General features: G+C 46.9%; 1 protein-coding gene across 1 annotated transcript in view; it reads right to left on the bottom strand.

Annotated features, from left to right (window-relative positions):
- KIAA1210 (KIAA1210 ortholog) overlaps window positions 1–18235 on the bottom strand; it is a 61940-nt gene extending 43705 nt beyond the window's left edge. The window contains exon 1 of the mRNA XM_046673780.1: window positions 18186–18235. Within this exon, the coding sequence (XP_046529736.1) occupies window positions 18186–18235 (50 nt within the window). The remainder of the gene's footprint in view (window positions 1–18185) is intronic.
- Between the last annotated feature and the right edge of the window lie 226 nt (window positions 18236–18461).

The following is an 18461-nucleotide window of genomic DNA, read 5'->3' as shown; positions in this document are numbered from 1 at the left end:
AACACACAAAGCTCCTCTTGTCTTGAAATCCTCTTCCTATTTCCATCCCGTTTCTCTGCATCTCTTTAAAGCAAAACTCAAGAGAGTGATCTGTACTTACTGCCTTTATGGCTTCACTTATCCTCTTGAGCTCTCTCCAATCAGGCTTCTAAACAGAACTGCTCTCGTTAAATCCAACTGTCGGTTACACGATGTCCCAGCAGCATCTGACACGCCTTCCTTTTTGAATAATTTTATCACTCACCCTTCCGAACACCCCGCTCCCCTAATTCTCCTCCTACCTCATTTGCTGTTCCTTCTCAATCTCCCTTGCTGGAACTTTCCTTTCTCCGTGAATTTGAAATGTTGTAGCACCCAAGGGCTCTGTCCTTGGCCCTCTTCTTTTTCTACAATCATTTCCTAGACCTACACCATTAAATAGAAATGTTAACGTGAGCCACAATTGCAAGCCACATAAGTAATTTTAAATTTTCTAGTAGCCATATTTAAAAAAGCAAAAAGAAACAGGTGAAGTGACTTTTAATAATATATTTTATTTAACTCAACAGAACCAAAATATTATTTCAACATGTAATCATTATAAAAATAACATTAATGAGATATTTTACATTCTTTTTTTCATACTAAGTCTTTGAAAGCTTGTGTGTATTTTCCATATACAGTACATCTCAATTGGGGCTAGCCACAATTCAAGTGCTCGAGAGTCACATGTGGCTGGTGGCTCCCATATCCTGGATGATCCCATTCAGACTTTAAATACTCTCTATACACTCTGGACTCCAAAATTTTTATCTCTGGACTGGACCTCTTCCCTAAACACCATATTCCTATAACCAACTGCCTAGTCAACATCTCCACCTAACAGTGCACATCAAGCTCTTGGTTCCCCTCACACTCACTCCTTCGCCCAGCTTTCCTCATCTCAGGAAATGCCACTAACCAGATGCTCAGACTAAAACCTCGGAGTCATTGATTCCTCTCTTTCCTTCACATGGCACATCTAGTCCAACAGTACATCTCGTGACTCTTCCTTCAACGTCTTTCTGTAATGCAACCATTTCTTGCCGTGTTTGAGCCATCATTATCTAGTTGCTGGATCACAGCAACAACCTAACTGGTCTCCCTGCTTCCATCTTTGCCTCCCTGTTCTCCAGACAGCAGCCACATCAGTCATGTCAGCCCCCTGCTCAAAACCCCAGTGGCTTGCCATCACATTCAGCAAATCCCAGCTCCTTACCCTGGGCCTTAGGTAATGTGGCCCCACACACAAGCCCCCCCGACCACCAACCCTGTTACTTTCTCCCTCTTTCTCCCGTTCTTTCTCCTGCTTTCTCCCTCCACTCCAGCCTCACTGGCCTTCTTCCTCATCCCCAGCACACCCAGCCCCTTTCCATCTCAGGATCTTTGCATTTGCTGCTCCCTCTGCCTGGAGGGCTCTTTCCCCAGCTAAACGCAAGGCTGACTCTTCTGTAGCATTCAAGTCAGCTCAAATATTACCTCCCAAAGAGGAACTCCATGATCATCCTAGTTAAAGCCCTCCCAGTCTCTCTCCACTGCCAGTATCCTTTATTAACATCTTCATAGCACTCATCACTACCCAAAATTATATTCTATATTAATGTAATTACTGGTTTCTTGTCTGTCTCCTCTACTAGAATGTAAATTCCATAAGAGCAGGGGCTTTGTCTACTTTGTTCATCACTGGATCTCCCAGTACCTAGAATGGTACCTGGCAAATAGCAGGCACTCAATAAGTGTTTGTTGAATGAATGCCTAAATTCAATAAAAGAAGAAGAAGTAGTGGAAGAACCATCTTTGCAGTCAGCAATTTCTCAGAAGTAGAGGCATGCTATAGGAGGCAGAGGAAGACTTGTCTTGGGGAGGGAACCTCCTTGTTTCCCAACTTAGCAGAGCCTGCCTTCCCTCCCAGCAAGGTGGGCCCCACCCCTAGGTTATTCACCCGTGCAGAATCAAGCACTCTTGGGCCCCTCTTGTCCTTGGTGCAGAGAGTCCATTCCCAGGTGTCCCAGCCACAAGGACCCTGGGTGTGGAGTCCCATCCAGCTGGGCTAGGCCTGAACCCCCAGGGAGGAGGTTTTAGGAACAGATGCCCTGCTTCCTCCAACTCTACAGCCACCACCATTGGTAAAGCTTCTTTCCCTTTGCCCTCAGGCTGACTTTAGTAATCAGAGCTTTGCCTCCCAAGCATCTCCTCATAGAGGCATCACTGTCTATCTTCCATGTGTCTCATTACGGCTAATGTAAGTTTAAAGTGAACTTGTTCTTAATCACACCAGGGCTCTTTAATAGTGGCCTTGGGCCTGCCTCCTCTCGTCTATACTTTTATTTATGATATTTTGCAAAAACTACTGTCATCTCACTGGTATCTCAAAACAAGTCACAATGTTCTCTCTAAAATACCAATCTGACCACAAGCCTCCCCTGCTTAGTTTACCAGCTTCCTGCTGCCTGCAGGATGAAAGCTGAGTTCTTCACACTCAAGCCCTCCACAAGCTGATGTTCCCTGTCCCCTCCATTCTACCAGCATCCACCCCCACTCACACCCCCATGTTCTGGTCTCCCTGAATCACCAGTCATTCCCTAAACACACCGTGTTCTTTCGCATCCTCTGTGCTCTGCACAGGCTGTCCACTTGGCCCAGAACACCACCTTCCTAATCTCCACATCCTTGAAGTCCTACACATTCTTCAAGACCCAGATCAAAGACGACCACCCACGTCCCATGCTCTCGGCCCTTTGCACACGCCTCTGTCACAGCTGATGTCATCCTGAAGACACGGAGCACATTTTGCTTATCCGGATGTCACCAGCACCCAGCATGATCCAGGCACAGAGAAGGTGCTCACTGCGCATTTCTATGGATGGATGAATGCAGGAGTCGGGGGGTGGGGGCGGGGAGTTGCTCTGACAAGTAGGAATCAGTGGCAAAAGTGATCCCATTTGTTAAACATATGGGGACAATTTGAGACACACTTTGGGTAAAAGACCCCTCTGCATGAAATTCATGAAAAAGCTGGTAAGCTGAGTAAGGAAAGAGGAAACAAAGTAAGTAAATGATGGGAGGCCTTCAGAATCACTTCCAAGGAGCATAAAGTCATGGCATACTGGTCATCAAGAAGTTTGGCCCAGCAGAGATATAAAGTTTCATGATCAGTCATTATTTAAATGCTTGCTTGTCTCTCTTGGCCCCCAGATGCTTAAGCCCCAGAGCTGCCTTTTCCTCCTCAGACTGTCTTACTTGAGGGCTGAACAAGGGCTCTAGGGGAAAAAAAGAGAAAAACAAGGGGAAACAGCCTATCTTCCAAGGTCGTTGAAATTTTTAAACCACAGCCTGGTTCACGTTCAAGGATTCAGAAGACTTTGCTTGAGAGCTTTGTTGTCTTCCCAGAGTGGGGTATGCTAATGGAAAGCAGCTGGCCTCGTTTAAAAAAAAATAATCTGATAGCATGAAATGCTTTTCATAGAGTCTGTGGTAGGCAGAATTCTAAGATGGCCCCCAAGTTTGTTGGCCCCCTTGGTGTGCATGCTCTGTAAATCCCCTCACCTTGAGTGTGGGTGGGCCTGGCTTAATCAGGTGACCTCTTATAAAAGAGTGTCTAGAGGTCAGATATAGAATTCAGAGAGATTCGAAGTGCAGCTGATACTCTCCCACTGGCTTTGAAGGAACAAACGGTCATGTTGTGGAGAGGACCACATGGCAAGAAAGGGCGGTTGCCCTCTAGTAGCTGAGAATAACCCTTGGTTGACAGTTATCAAAAAAGGAGGGACCTTAACCTTACAGCCTCAAAACACTGAATTCTGCCAAGTGAGTCAGTTTGGAAGATAACTTGGAACTTCAAATGAGCCCTCAGCCCTGGCTGGTACACTGATTACAGCCTTGTGAGACCCTAAGCAGAGGACTCAGCTACACCAATGCCGAGACTCTTGGCTCGTGGAAACTGAGAGATAGTAAATTCGTGTTGTAAGACACTAAAATTTTTGTCATTTGTTACACAGCAAAAGAAAATGAATACAAGTCCTACAGGCCCCAGCTGTTAATTGAAGAAGAAGCCAAAAGTGGAATAGGTTTCGAATCATGTAAGTTGCAACACAGAACTTGGTAAGAAGCCCATGAGGAGACTGGCTTGCTCCCGACCCCAGCCCACCCCATCACAAACACTTCTTTCTGAAGAAACATAAGTTGCTACTCTCTCAAGCGAGTTGTCAGCTGAGCAGGTTAGGCCCTGCCACAACGTTAGAACAAAAGCCCCCGAAGGCTCACCTTATTTGAGATGGCTTTCCCTACCCCAGGAGGATGTTTCCAACTCCTTTCAAACTATTGCTATACTCTGTGCCCTAGGCCAGGGGTGTGTGTATCTGTCAATTGGTGGATGAAGAGCCCTGGAGTTGATCATTCCGAGGCATGGCTTGTGGGAGAGAATGATGGCGAGTGCCTTTCTCCTTGAAACTGCCCAGCTAGTTCTAGAGGAAGTGTCTGCTGCCAGGAAGCCAACTCATTGAGGAACCTGGGCTCCCCCTGAAATGAAAATATCAGAAAGGGTCCCCATTCCCCTTATTAACTGAAAAATAAGCTAACCTCCAGGGGAGAGGAGCCTGTGATCACTCCCCCATCTTCTTTTTTCTCACATGAGCTTGGCAGGGGGGCAGCTGAGGTTCAGCCAGCTCTTGAAAAGCAGCCCTTGGACTCCATGGTGGAGAGGGCTGCTCCTTAAATCACACAACGAGCTCCAGAAGTCCCTCTCCACAAGCCCACCGGTAGCCAGGATGGCTCTGATATGGACAGTCACCCCACTAATTGGTAGAATTCTTTAGGGTGGTAAGGGTTTAATACCAAGTTCCACCCAGGAAACAGCTACTTCCATGCAAAAAATGAGAGTTTTCCAAGGGAGTCAGCATGACTGGCATTTTCCCAGCAGGGGCCAAGAGCAGCAGCAGCTCGCAGCAGGCTCGAGGCTGACTAGTTACCTCTGGTAAGTTACCTCTTACTTCTGTTGACTTCCACTCCTAAGAGCAGATGTGAGCGCCCTCATGGTATCCTGAATAGAGGAGAACAATATTTTTTTTTCTCCCCAAAGCCCCAGTACATGGTTGTACATCACAACTGTAAGTTCTTCTGGTACTTCTGTGTGAGCCACTGCCACAGCATGGCAACTGACAGACGGGTGGTGCGGTTCTACAACTGGGAAGCAAACCCAGGCCGCTGAAGCAGAGTGTGCCAAACTTTAACCACTAGACCATCAGGGCTGGCTCTAGAGGAGAACAATCTTGATGGTCATTTCTCTTGGCTCTGAGAGCCCTGGGCGTATATCTGCCCAAAGCAGAAACTGCTGTGTGGCTTTGGTAGCACATTATTTGAAAGGACATCTTCAGCAACTTCTGCACAGCCAACCCTCAAAATGCCCATGGGTGTCAGTAGGAAGACATACGAGGAATAGTGGGTCACCTCTCTACATTCCATACACTCACCCATGGGCATGGGCATTTGACCACCAGAACCATTGAGCAGATACCCAAACATGCTCTAGGGGACCCCTGCCTCAGATACCTGCTCTGGAGTAATCATCACCCAGGCCTTTCTTCCACTCTAGGAGGTCAGAGAAAAATGAAAGCCTACTACCCACCACTTCCCTAGCACAGGGAACCTCCTGTCAGGAATACCTCTTAGCACCCTGATCATCATCCAGGGAGCATGTCCTTGTCCTGGAGACTGGAGGCAACCTCAAAAGAATAGGTTATCTTGGGTAGAAGACTGCTCAAAATTTCTGTTGGGCTACATTCCACTACTAGGAGAAGACAGCAACCAGGAAGGCCCACTCCTCACCTCAGGGAAGCAGCTGCAGCAGTCATACTGGCTGCAGCTTCTCCTCCATCTCCTCCTCCTCCTCGTCTTCTTCTTTCTTCTTTTTCCTTTGCTGTGCCTTTTCCTCCTCTAGCGCTTCCACTTAAAAGGTCTTTAGCTCCACCTCCAGTCCTGCCTTCCCTTCCTCCCCATTGCATCATTGCATCTCTCCCCCAGAGTAATAATCCAGCAGAGGCTCAGAAAGACCCAACTCACGCCACCCCTAACACCTTAGATCCTCGGGGGCGCGCAGTTAAGAAGGCAAAGAACTTGGTCTAAAAGGTTCTTTCTGCCATCTCTTTAGCAGCCTCAAAGCCTAGCTGATGAGAAGTCCTATTCTGTCTTGTCAACCCAAATATCCCATGATTAAAGGCTCGGTTTTTGCAGTCAGGCGCAATTAATATTACATGATAAATACAAGGAATAAAATTGTTGAGTTCTTACTCTGTGCCAAGCAGGCACTGTGAAAAATGATTTTACACGCATTACTTCATTAATCCTCACAAGAGCCCTATGAAGTAGGTGTTGTGATTTTATTTTTATTATTTCCATCCCCATTTTCCAGATGAGCAAACCTAAAAACTCAGTTTTAGGTTATCTGTGCAAGGTCGTGTAAGTAGTAAGTGAAAGAGCCAGGACTCACATCCAGTTCTAGTGGATTTCAGAGCCCACGATTTGACCACTACTCTTTGCTCCCTCCTAACCTGGCAAAATCTGGTAAGTATTAAATGCACATCCACTCCTGCCCCAGAGAATCTCACGGACTGGCCTATTACAGGACATGAAAATAGGATAACCCGCCAGGTCATTATCAGCCTCTAACATCTTTGCAAAGATTCATTGATCATTTTAACAATGAAGAGTCCTTCCAAAAATGGCTCACTGGACACGTATATTGTGATCAGAGATCGCACAATATTAAATGGGATAGGTCTGTAGCGTGGGCCCCTCAGGCGGCCAGGCTGAAGTGGGGTACCAGCAAGGGGAGCAGGAAGCATGAGAACCCTGGGGGACTCAAGGAAGAGCCAGAATTGAGTCAAGGTACCCTGAGGATGGATTTCACAGCTTTAAGTGTGTGTTGGGGACCAGGAGCTTTGGCTCCAAACTCTCCACCAGCTTTCAAGTCCACCCCCAGAGACTGTGTCTGAGGCTTTTTATTTTATTATGTATTTGTCGTGGTTGTGGTTATTACTGCTCCTAGCAGTCAATAATCCATCAGTTGGGGGCAGGGGGAAAATCTCCAAGGAAGGGAAAAAGGCAAAAGAAGAAAAAAAGGGGGTGGCGGTGCTGGTGCAGGGTGTGAATTCCACGTGGCTGGTTAGATTCTGCGGGCTCTGACACAGATGTTTCCTGGACTTAGAATTCAAAAGGCTGCTAGGAGAGCAGCTGGGCAGGATGCAGCAAAGCGAGGCTAGAAAGTTGAGATGTACATGTAAATGAGGTTAAAGAACAACCAGCAGTCATTCCCTGGCAGGGGAGGCAGGGGAGAGAGAGAAAGAGAACCAGGCCACAAGAATGTGCCCCTATCCCAAGCTGAATTATCTGTGCCTTTTGTGAAGGCAACTTGTAACTTTTTCGCTTCATCTTAGGGCCCCTTAGCCCACATGGTGGGGTCCGGGGGAGGCAATCTCTACATGACCTCATGGTTATGATAAATAGCCTTTGGTCTCTCAGTTCTGGGGTGCAACAGAGAGAGGTCTCAGAGTGAACTGTGGCTTAACAGGGAGAGAATGGGTCTAAGGAGAGGTGATGCTGCTGTCCCCAAGGGGTACTTGCCCATTGAAATAAAAATGCCTCCAAGAATCTGAGGGCCCTGGCCACCCTCAGTCAAGGTTCTATCTGAGAGCCTTTAAGCTCTCAGACTTCCTTAGCCCTTAACCCTATAGACAGCCCTGCAGCCAGGCAAAGAGGCAGCCGCCTATCTGGAGTTGCACGAAGAATTACCCAAAGGTTCCCTGGGCTTCAAGTCTCTCCCCTTACACCAGCCATGGCATTGTGCTCTCTTTCTACATGAACTAAAATACCCACCATTAGAATCATTTCCCTTGAACCAGACAGCAAAGTCAGAACATTATTTCCCAGGGCCTCTCTCTTTAGTACGCCAAAGTCTTTATTGCAGACCTACTATGCACTCAGACCTGTTTTAGGCGCTATAGAGGTGATGACCAAATAAAATAGTTAACATTTCCTGGACATTTAATATGTGTAGACACCGTTTGAAGTGTTTTGCGTGCACCATTTCGTTTAATCCTCAGAGAAGTTCTATGAGGTAGGATTATTCTTCCTCCTCCTCTATTTTGTAGATCAGGAAACTGAAAGGCCAAGTAACTGCCCAGGGTCCCACGCAAATGCATGGTGAAGGCGGGATTTGAACAGAGGCAGGTGACTCCAGAACCCATGAGCGCTACACTAAGATGACCCACTGCTTGATTACAAAGAAAAAAGCACACACGAAAAATTCAAGAACAGTGCTTGATTAGGAATCAGAAGGCCTGGGTCCTGATTTTACCCTCCCAATAGATTATCCTTGGGGCCTTGCCCAAGTCATAGCTCCTCGCTAGGCCTCAGTTCCCATATATGTAAAAATGAGGAAGTAAAACAAAATTATCATGTGTTCTCTTATGATATTTTATGACAAGGATTCATTTCACGACAAGGACCCAAAGGCCAAACTTGAGGGTATTGACTATCTACATGAGGGGCCTGTGGGCCCCAAGAGTCAGGAAACAGGAAGCTGGAGTTTGCGTTGCTTGCATGTGTCACACAGGGGGCTAGAGGGCAGAAAGGAGGCAGAGGGCCAAGGTTAAGCCAGAGAAGTATGTCCAAAATACATGGCAAAGCCAAGTTGGGCAGGAAGCAGCAAAGCAAGGCTGGAGAGCTGAGATCTAGGTGTCAATGAGGGCAAAGAACAAGGGAAGGTGAGAGTGAAGGGGAAAAGCGGACTGAAGAATTGGAGGATAGGAGGCTGTCTTGCCACAGGAGGTCCTAGAGGATGCTTTTGTGGGTAGCTCCATTTAAAGCAGCAAAAGAGACTAAAAAGGACCTCTCGGTGTAGGCTGGAGTAATCATGAAAGGTCTGGTAGAGGAAGCCCACCTTAAGATGGGCCTTTTTTTTTGGAGGAAGATTAGCCCTGAGCTAACATCTGCTGCCAATCCTCCTCTTTTTTGCTGAGGAAGACTGGCCCTGAGCTAACATCTGTGCCCATCTTCCTCTACTTTATATGTGGGATGCCTGCCACAGCATGGCTTGATGAGCGATGTGTAGGTCTGCACCAGGATTGGAACCAGCAAACCCCGAGCCACTGATGTGGAGGGCATGAACTTAACTGCTGAGCCACTGTGCCCACCTTTTGCTAGGCAGAAAAGTTTGGTGACAGCTTGAGCACTGAGGCACTGAGAGTCAGCATAGGTGAGCTGAGGATTAGGGTAGAGGGGGCAGATGACAGCCACAAACTCTGAGTGACCAGGAAGAGCCTGAGGACTCTGGCCAGAATGATGCACTTGGGGCAATGAAGTGTGGGCAGCACCTGGCTCATTTATAGCCCTTTTGCCCAGGGTCAAGTCTGCTCTCACACCAGACTCTTGTACCTCTTTGGTCCAGTGCCTAGAAAAGAAGCTTCTGGAGTAATATTGGCAGGCCACAGGAAGGAGTCTCCAGGACAAGGGACACCAGATAACAATGGATTGGAAAATGGAGTGCCCCAGGGCCTAGGACTAGACAGGACACCAAGAGGGCAGAGAAAGAAGGGCCACCTGAAAAAGAGCGTGGAGCTGGGCCAGACTAGAAGGCAGCTAGTAGGGGAGGAGAGAAAGGCCCAGAGGGCCAAGCGCAGAAAGGAGATTCCTGGTACCCTCCTCCGGTGTTCACTTTAGGCCACAGAAGCAGACAGCATCCCAACATGCACCGCTCAAAGAATTCTCTCACTCATTCCTCATTCAACCCATGTCATTGCTAGGCAGGGAAAGGAATAGGATTGCCACTTTGAAGAAGTAAATGATGTGCAAAAAGTTCTTCCCACTAGGGTAACCACCTCAAGGGAAAAGTGGCAGCGAGAACCAGGAGAGCAGAAATCTATTGGGCTTCCTTAAACTTTAAGGTTCAAGAACCCCTAGTTGGAATAGCTTAGGAAAATAAAAAGCCACATTGGGAGTAGCGCCCGGGAGGAGCACTTAAATGGGGGTGGGAGGGGCCTGGCCCCTTCTCCCAGCTGGATACTGCTCTGTTATCCACTTGAGAGTAAATGGGAAGCACTCAGCCAGCATCTGAGGAATCAATGAGATAATGTGTGAAAAACAGCACAGAGCCTGGTACAAAGTAAGTGCTCAATAAATAGTAGGGTTTTTGAAAACTACTGCTACAGATATGGACAATGGTATAAGAAATGAGTTCCAGGAGGAAGACGGTAAGTGAACACCCTATATAACAATCACTGACTCCTTGGCTCTCATCCCCAAGGATTCTGATTCTTCTTTGGAGGTGGGGCCCAGAGATCTGCATGTTCCATAAGCTGTCAAATGATTCTAAGGCAAAGAGTCCAAACTCCCCGCTTTGAGGAAACACTGCTGTAAATCAAATTGGGTACTGGACATGACTGGAACAGAAAGGCTGAAATGGGAAGCCACAAGAAATGGATGGCTGGGCAAGGGTGGTGAAGAAAAAGCAACTTGAATGATATTTAGAGAGAATTGTCACCACAAAGGAAGATATTTTGTTTTTCTAATAAACATCTCTGAGACTTGACCCTCTAATGAGGCCCTATAGCAACTTTCGGAGAGTTGACACCTCAGTTCTGCTATTAACTAGCTGTGAGGCCTTGGGCACACCAAGTTCTTTCTCTGGGCCTCTGTTTCCTCACCTAAAAACCAAGGGATTGGACTAGACTTGAAGTCTAGGGTTCCTTTTAGCTCAGGCTTTCTAGGATTCTAGGATTCACTGAGACAATCTTTCAGAGTTCCCAGTTCATCCCCGGAGACCCCTATTGGTCCTGTGTCAAGCCAGTAGGGACCCAGCCTCCAGAGCAGGCACTTCTGAAGCCTGTCGACATTTTCAGAAACTCTCCTACTTTCAGATTGTTTAGAAACCTAAGCTATTTCTTCCCATTTAAAAAAGGCAGAGGGTGGGGCCAGCCCGGTGGCATAGTGGTTAAGTTCAGCATGCTCCACTTCGGTGGCCCAGGTTCGCGGGTTTGGATCCCAGTTGTGGACCTACACTGCTCATCAAGCCACACTGTGTTGGCATCCCTCATACAAAATAGAGGAAGACTGACACAGAGGTTAGCTCAGGGCCAATCTTCCTCAAGCAAAAAGAGGAGAATTGGTGATGGATGTTAGCTCAGGACCAATCTTCCTCACTAAAAACAAACCAAAAACAGCACAGGGTTACAGGAGATTTGACTTAAACTTCACCACTCATTCTTTCTTCCCCTCAAAAAGAAATTTTTCTAAACTCTTTTCAAATCAGGAGTTCATCCCTATCAGGGAACTACCTACCTCCTCCCAGAGAGTTTCGTCTTTCCTCCAACTCTGAACAAGCAAACATAGGCCATTTCTGCATGAAATAGGGTCTTTGGATCATTGACACTTGGCTTCTGGAGCCACAGGCACAGAAGAAACAAACATTCCTCACGTGTAAAAGTAAAAGTATGTCCTTCAAAAAGAGGCAATGGAGGTTTAGTGGGGATTTTCCCCCATCTCATTCCCTTAAAGGGCTTCTGGAGACTCTCTCCAAGTGTCACAAATCAATAGTGAGCCAATGCAGAAACCTCTGTCTGTATGCTTTATGCAAACTCAGGAGAGTAGACTTTTCCTGCCTTATCTCCTGGGCTCTGCTCAAAATGTGAACAGTCAGGGGCCGGCCCCATGGCCGAGTGGTTAAGATTGCACGCTCCACTTCGGCGGCCCAGGGTTACCCCAGTTTGAATCCTGGGCGCAGACATGGCACCACTCATCAGGCCATGCTGAAGCGGCGTCCCACATGCCACAACTAGAAGGACCCACAACTGAAAATACACAACTATGTATGGGGGGGGGCAGCTTTGGAGAGAAAAAGGAAAAATAAAATCTTAAAAAATATGTGAACAGGCAGATGTGCCTGGGACCCTTTCCTTTCCCCAACCTCCACGTGTCTCAGAAGCGTCCCTTTGATTTACTTTCCTCTCCACTTTTTCAGAACAGTTGGGCTTAGGGAAAGGGGAGATCTGAATGCAACAAGAAAGGGGAAGAACCGTGACTCACAGCTTACGGGAGGGCTGGTCCTTGGCTCATAAGGACCCCAGGATAGGAAATAAGAGATAATGACCTTGCTGATAAAAAAATGCAACATGACTTTATCAATCTTCCTGAAATACAGTGCCTACCATTTTTAATTTTTTTCTCATGCATATCTAGACTTTCCCATGCCTGTATCTCTTTTTTCTCCTCCCTTGTTCCCATTCCTCATTTTGAGCATCTCCCTTACATGCCCTAGTAGATAACTGAATTATATTGTAATAACTTGTTGTGTTTGCAACAAAGGATACAGTTTCAAATGTTCAAATTAGATGAGTAAAATGTTTTATGTCTTTACTTTTTAAAAAATTCAAGTAAGTTGCTTTAACAATATGGGACCCTTTGTTAATTTTCTCCCATTTAGTGTTGGCCCCAGTAGATGAAACTCTTTCCCTTCCCTATGAGGCTCTGAGCTTTTTGAAGACTAGAACTTCAAACTCATGAAGATCCTGTCAAGCTGTGTGATCTCGGACAGGTCATACACTTTCTTCATGCCTCAGTTTCCTTACCATAAAATGAACCTGCCTGGAGACAGAATTTGGGAGCTGGAGGGAGTAGGTGGGATGAAGGAGGTATGGATGTCACAATATCACGTCTTTCTGCAGTGTTCTTGATTCTCTGATCCAGTAGTTTCTGAGCAGACATTCCTTTGTTGCAGAAAGAGAAATCTGGCACCTTGACCTTCCGAGGAGGAAGAATAGCATAGTTGCATAAGAGTTAGGCTATGGAGTTGGACAAATCTACGTTTGAATCCTGGCTCTTGTCAATCACTAGCTTGTGGTCTTGGGCAAGTCACTGAACTGTTCAAAACCTAAATTTTCTTATTTCTTAAGTGGGGCTAAGAGTAGTACCTTCACCATAGGCTAACTGTGAGGACCCATTCATTTAATAAGTGTTTGCTGAGCACCTACTATGTGCTTATGACTAATTAATGGTTAAAAGTCACTCTTTGTTTATCAACATTAGGTGGCAAGGGAACTCACATTTACTGAGGTCAACCTATGCACCTATCAGTTACCTGATTTAATCCTTGTGACAATGCTATGAGGTAGGAACCATTATCCCCATTTTACAGAGGAGACAACTAAGGCTCAGGAAGGCTAAGGTACTCGCCCATGGCCACACAGCTAGTAAGTAGCATTGTGAGGATTCAAACCCATGTCTGACTCCCATACTCTTCCCACTGTATGGTGCCAAATATTTTCAGTGTGTGTATGTGCCAGACAGACACTATGCTGAGTGGCTGGACCCTCGAGCAGTAGGGGATTTGACGGCACATTGTAAGCTGCTATGAGGGGCTCTCTTCTCACCCCTGGGTCAGATGGCTTGCTCCTTCATTAGCAGCCTGGGAGCCAGGCTGGTCCCTACACTGCTCCGGTTTCCCAACCCCAAATGCCAAGCTTCCGTGCATCCTTAGGTGCCCGGGCTCTCCTGCCACATTACTGGCTGGGTGACGGACAGAGGAGGACATGACACTGTGAACAGCTTCTGGCTCTGCTGTTCTCCAGTACAACCTCCTTAATTCAGGCGCTCTCATTCCAAATTTAAGACAATTCCACCAAGGCAGAACTTTTACACTGAATCTAAACAAAAGCACCCTTGTGTGCTTAAAACTCAGTTCCTCAGTCATACTAGCCACGGTCAAGTGCTCAATAGCCACATGTGGCAAATGGCTCTCATATTGGACAGCACAGATAGAGAACATTTCCATCACCATGAAAACTTCTATCGGATAGTGCTGGTCTAAACACTTAAGGAGGGTCGTCCTCAGACTTCTACTTTGATAAAATGTTATTAGTTTAAGGCAAGGTTTCTCAGTCTTGACACTATTGACATTTGAGGCTGGAAAATTCTTTGTTGTGGGGGGCTCTGTGCGTTGTGGGATGCTGATCGGCATCCCCGGCCTCTACCCACTAGATGTCAGTAGCACACCTTCCTCCTAGTTTTGACAACTAAAAATGTCTCGACATTGCCAAATGTCCCCTGGGGAGCAAAACTGCTACCCACACCCCTGCTGAGAACCTCTGGGTTAAGGTTAGCATATGTGTTGGAAGTAACCAAAATGGCAAATCTTTTCACTAACTTAGCTTGGCCTTCTGAAAACAAGCCATTTCATCAAAACTCATTTCTTCTAGTGAATCATAGCTTACAGCAGTGTCCGTTGAATGGCTGGTTTTAATAGCTAGAAGATTTCAGGAAAGAGTACAACCACCCAAAGCAGCAGCAGGAGAGTGGAGATGCCAAGAAGGGATTACTATAATGTACGGTACGCTTAGTTCCCCAAATTTGCTCTCCATTAACCATGACTATGAAATCATGAAGGAAAGATGAGAAGTGAATTACTTTAAAAAGCTAAAAGAATGTTAAAGTAGAAAATCAATTAGGAAATGACAGGAGCAACCACATTGCATACTACATTTTGGCTGCTAATTTCCAGAAATAACAAACAACAAAAAATTGTGCTACTTGAGAAATTGGTGAGAGAATCCCCAAGACGCTAAAGTTGGCCCGACAGAAAATGGGCTTTCAAAGGATTCGAAATAAACTACTCCAAACATTCCCATGTAAAATGCTGAAATTTTGGTTACTGATGAAATAAGGTGCCATTCCACATTTTTAATAAATTCCCAAGGAAATGAAACCTTGTAACAAGTGGAACACTCCTTAGAATCCTGCTAAAGACCAAATGAAACCTGTCAACTGCATCTTCAGAGAAATCTCCGGAAGCTTTTAAAACTATTTCTTCCTAAATGAATCTTTACAAAGAGCTAAATAACTATGTTATAAATAAAGAGACGAACTTGTGGTAAACTGGTAAATATGGCAAATAGTTTATTCAAGAAATTTCCCGAGAACTGGCCCTCCCCCGGCAGAGGGTGAGGCTGGGGGCCTGGGACAGCGCCTCCCCAGAGTGGGCGCCCGCCACTCCATCGGCTCCCCTATCGCTCTCATGAATGGAAAGTGCCTCGGACAGATGCCACAGGGTGAATGCAGGTTAGCAAATGCAATACCCAGTCTGGGCGCCTTGCCAGGGAACTGGCGTTAACAGCCTTCTAAAACTAGAAGGAAAAAAAAGCAGAGAAGAAGGGAGGGAAGGAAGCGAAATGCCACAGGGATCTCTAATGACCACATTCAACACTTAATTACAGTGAGGAGTGGAAGCTGGGTCTGAGCTGGCATGCCGAGTAGCTGCAGCTACACATTTCTAGTGCAGAATTTCCCTGTATTTGCCTTCCCCAACTGGAAGCTCGCAGGGCCAGGCTTCACGTTCATCGTTGTCCCCTGGGTGCAGGTGGGCCCCAAGTTCAGGAGAACAGTTGCAGATGGGCTTAGGAGATAGATATCCCTAAGGCTGTCAACCACTGGAGGGACCTGCGGGGTCGGATCTCCTCCAGCGTCTGGGTGCCGGGGGGCTACCCAGGGCCAAAAAAGAATGCATGGGCCCCCTGAATATCAGCAACTGAAACTCATAAAAAGTCAATATTTGTGGCCTCTAATCTCCGATAGCAGCCCGCACCGTGTTGGGGGGCACCAGGGAGGTCTTGCAGTCCAGGGAGCAGGCTGGCACATAATTCACACTAGTGTTTCCCTGCTCGGGTGTCAGGTGCCTTTGCAGAAGTGCTCAGCCTCACCTCCCTGAATCCTGTTAGAGTAGACAAAGCGGACTAGCATGATGTGAGGGGCCCACTAACCTAGCAAGCTCTCCCAGGTGACCACCAAGCCTCAGAGTGACGCAAAAGCATCCAGGTCCTATTGAAATACACATTGTCAGGAGGACTCCATCCATGCCCACTAACCTAACATCACAGGTCAGTTTGGCAAAGAGCTAGCCCGTGGGTCACAGGAGGACAATGTCTTAGCCAAGGGGAAGTCCACAGCCTAGGATGGCAGAGGCTTGGAGAAGACAGGCTTGGAGAGAAGGGCAAGGTTCAGGCCCAGAACACATGGAGTGGGAATGGTGGCAAAATAGGAAGGGGTTATAACAGGAGAGATCGGGGTTGCCAAAAATGAAGTTGCCCCAGCTTGCCATTTTGCCTTGGGCTGAATAGACCTCGGCAGCAGCTCCAGCTAGGAGCCACAGTGTCCCACGATGTGTGCTTTTTTTTGCTCAGAGGTTGATCTTTCCTCTATCCCAGGCTGTACGGCTCTATGCTGGAAGTCAGGGTGCCCAGGATTCTAATCTTGGAATTGTCATTGACCCTGTGACCCAAGGAGAATCACTTAACATCTTTGGGGTCCAGTTTCCACTCTTTTTATTTTATTTTATTTTATTTCGAGGAAGATTAGCCCTGAGCTGCCAATTCTCTTCTTTTTGCTGAGGAAGATTGGCCCTGAGCTAACATCTGTGCCCATCTTCCTCTACTTTTTTTTATATGTGGGACGCCTGGCGCAGCATGGCTTGGTAAGTGGTGTGTACATCCGCACCTGGGACCTGAACTGGTAAATCCGGGTCCGCCAAAGCGGACTGCATGCGCGAACTTAACCGCTACGCCTCCGGGCAGGCCCCTCCACACCCTTAAAATGAAGACATTTTCACCCGTCCCACCATTACAGGATCTTGTCTGGTTAAGAAAGTTCTTTTGCTTTTCCTTCATCTTCTCATATACTTGCACAAAATGGTGTCACATAATTAAAGACTACTACTATTTTCTTCCTTCTACCAATAAGCATGTTCACTGATCCCTTGATAATTCTCCTGTCACCTGCTGTCATTCTATGTCTATGAAAAGAACAGAACTTAATAGCTAGTTATCTTAAGCAAGAGTTATATCTACAATAACCAGTTCAGAATTTAAACACCCAAAGTGGTACCCTAGCAGCTCACTTGCTTAGAGCCAGGTGTCAATGAGGCTAGTGGCATGGACTCAAGGCCTACAAGGATATGGGTGGCTCTGAATATACTCATTTCCACCACTGGCCAAATATCTCAAACATCTCCAACTCACATAGTAAGCGTACACACCTCTATATAAAATCTAGAATGCAAGTGTGATCTGGAAACTGTGAACCAATCCTGTATTTCCACCCAAATTCAACTTTCAAGGCCTATTGGGGTTCCTTGAAAGGGTGCAGCCCTCCTGACATGGCCAAGTTGTGATTATAGAAAACCCCTTTTTGAGGGGTGATGGGGGCATGGAGGGTGGGAGAGAACCAAAGGCTTACAGGGGGAGCAGTGAAGGTCGGAGCAGAATGATTTCCCTCCTGGCGTTCCTCTCCCTCTACCTCCAGAGCCCTGGCAAAAGCTCAGAGAAGGGACCCTAATGCCACACGAAATAACTAGGAAACCGCACATTGTATAGCTGGGAACAAATTTAGAAACTTAAAGACAACTCAGAAAATTTAAGGTGTTTTTCTCCACTCACCCAAATTCCACTCCCTCTTTCCATCCCTCTCTCCTCTTTCCTCTCATGTCTCTCCCACTTCTGGCCTCCAGTTCCTCCCTCTGCTCCTGTCCTCCTTTACGTTCTCTCCAACGGAGCTTATGCCTCCCACCCTACCTCCTGCAAACCGCCGTTTAGCGGGCTGACCACTCCCTGGGAAGGCAAGCTCCTCAAGGGCATCTGGGTTCAGTCAACATCATTCCCTCAACAAATATTTGTGCCAAGCACTGTGCTTGCTTGGCTCCAGGAAAGGAAAGCAAAAGTTTCTCCCACAGTGCTCAGCTCAAAGTTTGCTAGAGCAGGTACACAATATTTTTGAATGTTTACTGAGCCTCTTTACCTTTTAGGTCCTGTGAGGGACTCCAAGCCACTTATCTGTAGAGGCCTTGACTCCTTAATCTCCTCAAATGCTCTCATCATTTGTCCTGGCCCTTCAGCCCAGATTCAACAAGCCATCAGATGAGCTCAGGCCTTCAACTGCGGCCACAAGAATAGACCATTTGCTCTACTGAATCTCCCGTTTCCACACCAAATACCTCAGGCTGCCCCAGATCCTCTCCACGGAAAGCAGACATCAGGATGAAGGGGCTCTGAGAAAGCTCCCTTGTTCCTTTGCAAGCAGGAGAATCTTATGTAAGCCGGCACTGAGCCCCACGGAGGAACGGTTTGGACACTCACCTGGGAGCAATAACATCACAGTTATCGTCTCCCACCACAGCAGCCGTCATCTCCCTCATCCTCCCAAAGCCTTCACTGTCCACCTCTCTGTCATCTGGCGCTCTGGCGAGTTTCACAGAGAAAGCCTTGTAATTTCCACAGCATCCATCCAAGGCCAACTATTATAAAATAGTTGCAAGAACACTTTTCAAGTTTCAAAAGCCCAGGCCCATTCACCCCCCGGAGAGTGGGAACGCACTCTGGTACCGATTTTGAGGAAGAAGCAGAAGGGGGCGT

Source organism: Equus quagga, chromosome 10 (genome assembly GCF_021613505.1).
Source record: "Equus quagga isolate Etosha38 chromosome 10, UCLA_HA_Equagga_1.0, whole genome shotgun sequence".
Lineage (NCBI taxonomy): Eukaryota > Metazoa > Chordata > Mammalia > Perissodactyla > Equidae > Equus > Equus quagga.
Note: the sequence above shows the minus strand (reverse complement) of the source record. Positions and strands in the feature narration are given on the sequence as shown.